This window comes from Mus pahari, chromosome 20 (assembly GCF_900095145.1).
Source record: "Mus pahari chromosome 20, PAHARI_EIJ_v1.1, whole genome shotgun sequence".
NCBI classification, from domain to species: domain Eukaryota; kingdom Metazoa; phylum Chordata; class Mammalia; order Rodentia; family Muridae; genus Mus; species Mus pahari.
Genome location: NC_034609.1, coordinates 9,566,653 through 9,574,201, shown reverse-complemented (window position 1 = coordinate 9,574,201; position 7,549 = coordinate 9,566,653). Strand labels below are relative to the sequence as shown.

General features: G+C 48.4%; 1 protein-coding gene across 2 annotated transcripts in view; it reads right to left on the bottom strand.

The window, feature by feature from the left end:
• Man2b1 (mannosidase alpha class 2B member 1) overlaps positions 1–6,780 on the bottom strand; it is a 15,539-nt gene extending 8,759 nt beyond the window's left edge. Inside the window, exons 1-7 of one of the 2 annotated variants that reach the window (XM_029532698.1) lie at positions 6,603–6,780; positions 5,588–5,690; positions 5,280–5,486; positions 4,572–4,765; positions 3,231–3,363; positions 2,854–2,999; positions 923–1,039 (exon numbers count right to left, since the gene is read on the bottom strand). In XM_029532698.1, the coding sequence (XP_029388558.1) occupies positions 923–1,039; positions 2,854–2,999; positions 3,231–3,363; positions 4,572–4,765; positions 5,280–5,486; positions 5,588–5,690; positions 6,603–6,761 (1,059 nt within the window). In that variant the 5' untranslated portion in view covers positions 6,762–6,780. The remainder of the gene's footprint in view (positions 1–922; positions 1,040–2,853; positions 3,000–3,230; positions 3,364–4,571; positions 4,766–5,279; positions 5,487–5,587; positions 5,691–6,602) is intronic. The other variant, XM_021220334.2, reaches the window with a different exon arrangement.
• Between the last annotated feature and the right edge of the window lie 769 nt (positions 6,781–7,549).

Here is a 7,549-nt window from a genome sequence, read left to right as displayed (position 1 = left end):
GTGAGAGAAGCGAGAGGTAAGAGGACAAAGGAGTGAGAGCTAAGAGAGTGTGATGGGGCTGAACAGCCCTTTTTATGGTTTTCACTGTTGCTAGGTAACTGCAGAGGAGTTTAGCCTGAAGGTCAGAAGCTTGGGCCATTGCCTACATGACTACTGACCATGCTTCTCTTGTGGGGGCTGTGGGGGCGGTAACTTAGGCAGGAGCCAGAGTTCCAGGAGCATGAGGGAATGCCCACTGTGTCATAAAGGTGAATTATCACCCTTCGGGGTTCAGACCTCAGCTCGACTGGAGACCAGCCTGTCTGTTCATAGCCCAGACAATGGGCTCCACACAATCCTAACCCTCCAGGTTCAGGCTTAGCAAAAGTTCAAGGTCATCTCCAGCTACATAGCAAGCAGAGGCCAGCCCGAGTTACAGGAGATCCTGTCTCAAAAAAAAAAACAATTAATTAATTAATTAATTAATTAAGGAAAAATAAGTATGCCATTATAGGGCAGAAGTGATTTTTTTTTTTTTTTAGCTCTGTAAGACTATCAAAAGATAGATTTTTTTTTTTCTTTTTTGGTGGCACTGAAGATGGACTCAGAACCTTAAAATGTGCCAAGCACAAGCTCTGCCAATGAATTACATCATCTCCATGGTGAGAGAGGCACTCCCTTTTAACTGATGAGATGAAGAAACAAGTGTACTGTGTGGGTTTTTTTTTTTTTTTTAAAGGAAGAGTGCATGTGCCTCTGTGTGTGTGTGTGTGTGTGTGTGTGTGTGTGTCCCCGGCTGGCCTCTGACTGAAAGCCATCTTCAGGGTTGCTAGCACTGGGCTGCACTATTATACTTGACTATTTCTCCTTAGTCACTCAACCATCTCAGACATTGACTTTAGTGTCAGAAAGTGTGATTAACACACAGAGGAGTCACACTGACCTGCGCGTTGACCAGGCGGATCAACTTGTCCATGTTTTTGAACCACATGTTGGCATTCTCATAATGGAAGTCTGAGCCCATGGTCATCACAGTGTGGTTGGTTCGGTAAAACTTTTTCTGTAGATGAAAAGGCAATCCTCAGGCCAGGGTGTCCTGGACTGTCCCTGTGCCCAAGTGTCCTCAGGCCAGGGTGTCCTGGACTGTCCCTGTACCTAAGTGTTCGAAAATACACGTGGGGGCCTAGGGATGGGGAGCTCTGTGAGACAGTACTAGCCTAGCAAGCTCAAGACCTCAGGCTAGAACCCCCCCCCCCCCAGTATAAGCATACAAGCAAAGAAAACAAACACACACACACACACACACACACGGGATGGAGAGATGACTCAGTGGGTAAGAGCACTGACTGCTCTTCCAAAGGTCCTGAGTTCAATTCCCAGCAACCACATGGTGGCTCACAATCACCTGTAATGAGATCTGACGCCCTCTTCTGGTGTGTCTGAAGACAGCAACGGTGTACTTATAATAAGTCTTTGGGCTGGAGCAAGTCAGGGACTGAGAAAGTAGGGCCGACTGGAGCGAGTGGGGCTGACCAGAGCGAGCAGAAGTCCTAAATTCAATTTCCAACAACCACATGAAGGCTCACAACCGTCTGTACAGCTATATACAGTGTACTCATATACATAATAAATAAATAAATCTTAAAAAAAAAAGAAATTGTTGTTAAAAAAAGAAAACACACACACACACACACACACACACACAAGAATATATGGGGACCATGGCACACAGGAGAAGAAGGAAGTACAGAAATAACCAGTGAAGAGTTGGGGTGCAGCCCAGTCAGTGGAGTGCACATATCAAGGCCTGGCTTTGAGCTCCAGGCATGGTGGTGCACATCTGATTCTTTTGTTTTTTTTTTTTAAAGATTTATTTATTTATTATATGTAAGTACACTGTAGCTGTCCTCAGACACTCCAGAAGAGGGAGTCAGATCTTGTTAGGGATGGTTGTGAGCCACCATGTGGTTGCTGGGATTTGAACTCCGGACCTTCGGAAGAGCAGTCGGGTGTTCTTATCCACTGAGCCATCTCACCAGCCCCACATCTGATTTTTAGCACTCAGAAAATGGAGGCAGGAGGAGCAGAAGTTCAAAGCCAGCCTCACCTACATAGCAAGTTCAAAGTCAGCTTGGATTATTTAAGGCTTTGTCTGAAAACAACACAACAGCCAGTAGTTGCCGAGGGTTCTTTATTCAGATGAGGCTACAAGGCACTGAGCCACCCTCTCTATCATTTTCCTCTTCTTCCTCCTCCTCCTCTTCCTTTTAAATATGAGGGGGTGGTACATATGTTCTAGCATGTACCAGCTATAGTTATAGGACTAGCGTGGAGGTTGGAGAACAGCTTAGAGGAGTCAGTGCCTTCACTCCACCCAGTAGGTTCTGGAAACTGAACTCAGGTTGCCAACCTTGACCACAAGCACCTTTATCCACTGAGCCATCTCACTGGCCCACTTCCTTGATTTGTTTATTGGTTTTGATTTGAGACAGGGTCTCACTATGTAGTCCTCAGCTGGCTTCAAGCTCACAGAGATCTAGCTACCTTCTCCCCACCCTTTGGGCAGAATCTCTCCTTGAATTTGAGACTTGCATTTTCTTCCATAGGCTGAAATCCAGTGCCGAGGGTTCCTCCTGTCTCTTGGAGCCAGAGCTCTAGATAACTCCCATTCCGGAGCACGTAGTTAGAATGACTAACTTATTATGTGGGTGCTGGGCTCTGAACTCTGACCCTCACACTTGAGCAGGAAGTGCCCTTAAATACTGAGCTGCCTCTCCAGCCACTCATGTCCCTCGGAGGCATCCCCCTGGGCTTTGGGGAAGGCTAGTGCCTGAGCCTACAGATTCTGGACTACCATCTGGAAAGCCACGTTACCTGGGAAGAGGCGAGCTTCAGGAAGTATTTAACCAACTGTTTTGCATTGAACTCAGGGCTCCGGGGATTATCCACCACGGGAGGGTCTGTACATAGGACATCCCAGCACAGGTCTTTCGGAGGGTTGTAATTATTGGGGAGCACACCTATAGACAAAACCAGACTCAGCACCCCAGACCTGTCCTGGAGTCAGAGCCTGTCATATCCCACCCAGGATAGACTTCCAAATTCAAAAGGGCTGATACAGAAGGAACACACAGAGCCCTGCTCAAAAATCATTTTAAAAAAGTCCTAAGATAACCTCAGCACATCACACCATGACACCAGGACATTCCTGGGCTTGAGGTTGTGTATGGTTTACTCTCCCACCCTCTTACCAGTAAAGAGGTCAGCAGCGGGGGGCTTCAAGCTGTCACTTGCTCTCCACAGCTCCTCCATCCTCAGCTTTTTCTTCCGATAAAATTTATCTTGATAGTCAATGCGCCCGAGGAAGAAGCCATCAAAACCCATCTAATAGCACAGAGAGGATGAGTGAAGGAATGTAAGGCCTTCTTGCCCAGTTGGGATGGAGCACACAGAGAACATGTGCGCAACTAAAACTATGGTTTTCAGGGCTGGAAAGATGGCTCCATGGTTAAGATCATCATCTGCTCTTTCAGAGGACCAGGGTTCAACACCCAGCATCAATATGGTGATTGCAACCATTCATTACCTCAGTTCCAGGAGATCCTACAATCCTCCTGTGTGGACACTGCACGTATATGGTTCACAGACATACATGCAGGCAAAATACCCATATATGTTAAATAATAATTTTTTAAAGCAATATTTTTTTTCTTTTTTTAAAAAAATTTATTTTATGTATGTAAGTACACTGTAGCTATCTTTAGACACACAAGAGGGCACTGGATCCCATTACAGATGGTTGTGAGCCACCATGTGGTTGCTGGGAATTGAACTCAGGACCTCTGGAAGAGCAGTCAGTGCTCTTAACCTCAGCCCTGCAGCAAGCGAACTGCTGAGCTCTCTCTCCAGTTCTTGTTTATTTGCTGAGGGTTGAAGCCAGGGTTTCACACTTTATGTAAGCCAGCTGTTTAGNGGTTGCTGGGAATTGAACTCAGGACCTCTGGAAGAGCAGTCAGTGCTCTTAACTGCTGAGCCATCTCTCCAGCCCTAGATTTTTGGTTTTTTTGGATACAGAGTCTCACTTTATAGACCATGCTGATCTCTACCTCACAGTCCTCCTGCGCCTGCCTGCTGGCATTACAGACATGGGTCCCACAGAGCCTGAATGTTTATTTCCAAGGTTGAGAAAGATAGGCAACAAAGCAGCAGCTGTTAAACCACAACCCACTTCCACCTCCCTAGCTATGTCCACCGTCTGAGGCGGGTTAGGTCAGCACAGACATGAAGCTGCTTTTAAAGTTAGCAATCGCCAACGGTCACTGGTTTAGAGAGCTGCCACAGCCCTAGCAGGCTAGTGGAGTCCAAATTCAGAGAAGGCCTGGTCAAGGCAAAGGACCAACACAGCAGTTTAAACCTGTGGTGCCCTAGGACATAGACTCAACTCACAAGAGTCCACTTCACCCAAGAGGCGGTGTCTCAGCAAGCCAAGGTCTAGTCCCAGGGACTACTAAAGAAGGGCAGGGTTTGAGCAGCTAAAGGCAGAGTCAGAGTAGGTTAAGGGCAGGTCCAAAAGAGAATAGGGTGGTTGGCACCTGGGCAAACAGGGAGGCCTGTTCTCGAGAGTGGCCGAAAGGGTCAATATGCCAGGCCACACGGGGAAGTCCATCACTACCAAATGTGTCTTGCAGGAAGCGTAGCCCAAGTGTCATCTGGTCCACAATAGCACCATAGTGGGTGGCTGCCTCATCGTTCATCACCCAGCCACCATTGACAAACTCCAGGCGCCCTGTTCAAATAAGGCAGAGGGGGACGGGTAGCTGTTAGAAGGGGGTCCACCGTGGGCAAGGCTAAGAAAACAGACCATACTATATACCAAAGCTTAAAGAGGAGGCGAGTTTCCAAACCAGTGTGCTCAGATCTGCATGGCTGACCTCCCTGTGGAGCCACTGGAGATGGGACCTTGTGAGATAGGGTTCTCTACATGAAGACAGATTCTAAGCGGGTAGAACTATGGGTACAGTGTGTATACACTATGATATGATAAAAATCTCAGAGATGCCTGGTTGTCCAAGCCTTTTGTTTTAGCTCTAGGGAAGCAGGGAGGAAGGAGGATTTCCACAAGTTCAAGACCAGTCTAATCTAATAACAAATTCCAGATCAGGAAGGGCTATATAATAAGACACTGCTCCCCCCACCCCGCCCCCAAAAGTAAATAAATAAATAAATAATCTGAGAGATCAGGTTTGCAGAAGTACAAGCTGGGCTGCGCTTCCTCTTTTCACTTCTTGTGGCAGGCTTACCCTGGCGCACGAGGTTCCGTACAGCATCCTGGGTTTCATTGGTCTGCTGCTTCCACCAACGGGAGAAGAAAGCCATTTCCACATAGATGAAGCGACGGGCGGGTTTCTCCAGCAGAGAGGAGACTACTGAGTCTAGGATGTACTGAACAGACGCATGCTGAACCTCACTCAGGACTGTGGGCATGAAGTTCAGGAAGTCAAGTTCCACTAGAAGATACGCATTGGTACAGAGTCCAGAAAACTCACTGTTCCCACCCCAATGTCTAAATCTGTGAAAAAATTACAGAGGCCCCCGACCCTCTACTCACTGCCATAATAGTATTGGTCCACTGTCTTCAGCCAGCCTACATCATCGTGTGTATGAGGCAGCAGGTGCACATTGAGCATGCCTGGCTTCGTTGGGGGACATGTCTGCACAAAGAACCCCCCAACATACACATTCCCTGTCAGTAGCCGATAGTTCTAGAGGCAGGCAGGTTGGGGGCTCTGTGGTAGGGCCCTTGCCTGGCATGTTCAAGACCATAGGTTTGATTTCCACTATCGCACGCAGGCAGGGAGATGGTATAAGCACAGGCTTTAACTTTGGAGTGATCCAGAGAGGTCAAAAAGCTATCATCTGTCCCAGGAAGGACACACAGAGTATAGTGTGTGTCCCATATACTCTATAGATGCAATTCCCACTTCGCACAAACCCCATAGAGCAGAGATCACATACTTTAGGATGATAACTTTTGCCGGGGTTAGCTAAGCATTTACAGATAGCAGGCAACCACCCTGAGATACAGGGCAATATTAGCCCTAATTGTCAAGCTAGGGCACTAAGGCACAGGGCTGAGAAGTGACTTGCACAGGAAGGAGCCAGGAAGCTGAGAGTCCTAGGGGAAGGGGAAGCTAGGGATGGGCAGCCCAGCTCACATCTCCTAGTCATCCTCTGCAAAGAAAAGAAGGGGCGCTTCCAGGTGATGTCAGATTTTCAAGACAGGTTTTCCAGCAGAGCCATGCCAAATGGATTTGGGGGGATGCAGTCACCAACAAGTGGAACCATGCAAGCACAACCGGTGCATTCATGTGGCTGTTCATTCTTCACCCGACCAACCACAGTAAAGTGCATGCAAAGTCCAAACAGGCCACTTAGAGTCACAGGGAGGCAAATACAATCACGTGCAGCCTTGTTTTCAGGCTCACGCCAGACCTTTTCAAAAACCCAATGCATGCTCTTAGCCCACACCGTCAGATCAACAGCAGTTTCCTATGGATCAGTGTCACCCATACTTCTAGTTCAACTCTGCCCAAATACATTTCCGCCCTCGGGCCCCAGCTCACCTTGTAACCCGCGGCCCGAGCGCCAGGCGCGGCCAGTAACAACCAAAAAAGAAAGGAAATAGGCAGGACTGGCGAACCTAGGTTGCAGGAGCTCATCCAGAGCCACCCGGTGTTCCCGCGACCAGCACGGACACCAGAGGTGAGCGGCCCGGCGCCCATAGTTCCGGCGATGCCGCTTCCGCGGCTTTCTTTACCCTAGCTAAATCCCTGAGAATGCTCCGCCCCCAGAACCCGAACCGCCAATCGGTGAGGAGGGGGGCAGGGCCTGGGTTACTAAGGAACTGTGGCAGTAGACTGACTGAGTTACTGAGTACAGGGAAGTGCTGGATCTGTCCCCACCCCCATTCCACCCAGGGCTCTTTTGGCAGGAGACCTCAGCATTAAGACTTTCTGATATGCTTTTGTATGAGTGTGAGCGAAGGGTTCTGCTTTTCCGGTGGACTTCAATGTTTCCTAAGGGGTGAAAGTGTAGATGAGCTTCTGGGGTGCCAGCTCTCTTTAGGGTCGGTGTCCTGGAGGGACCTAGAGTGGCTAGAAGCTGGGGTCGAAAACAGTTCTGGTCGGTCTTGTAGGACGGGGACTTTAAACAAACTGCCACTGGAAGGCCAAAAATGAGGCAACCAGCCAGTCTGGACAGAAACTGAGCCGCCTGTGAGCTGTGAAGGCCTCGTAGGGAGAGAGAACCCTTCCCAACTCCTGCTGGTCTACTGATTGCTCTGTTGCTCTAATAAGAAAACTCGGGGCCAGGGTTGATATATTAATATATAGCTGTAATGTCAGCATGTTGAAGGCTGAGGCAGGACTATATGAATACCAGGCCTGCCACGGCCATGTAGGGATATACAAATAAGTAAAACCTAGGAATATACCTCTGTAGAATACCTGTGTAACCGAGGAATATACCTCTGTAGAACACCTGTGTAACCGAGGAATATACCTCTGTAGAA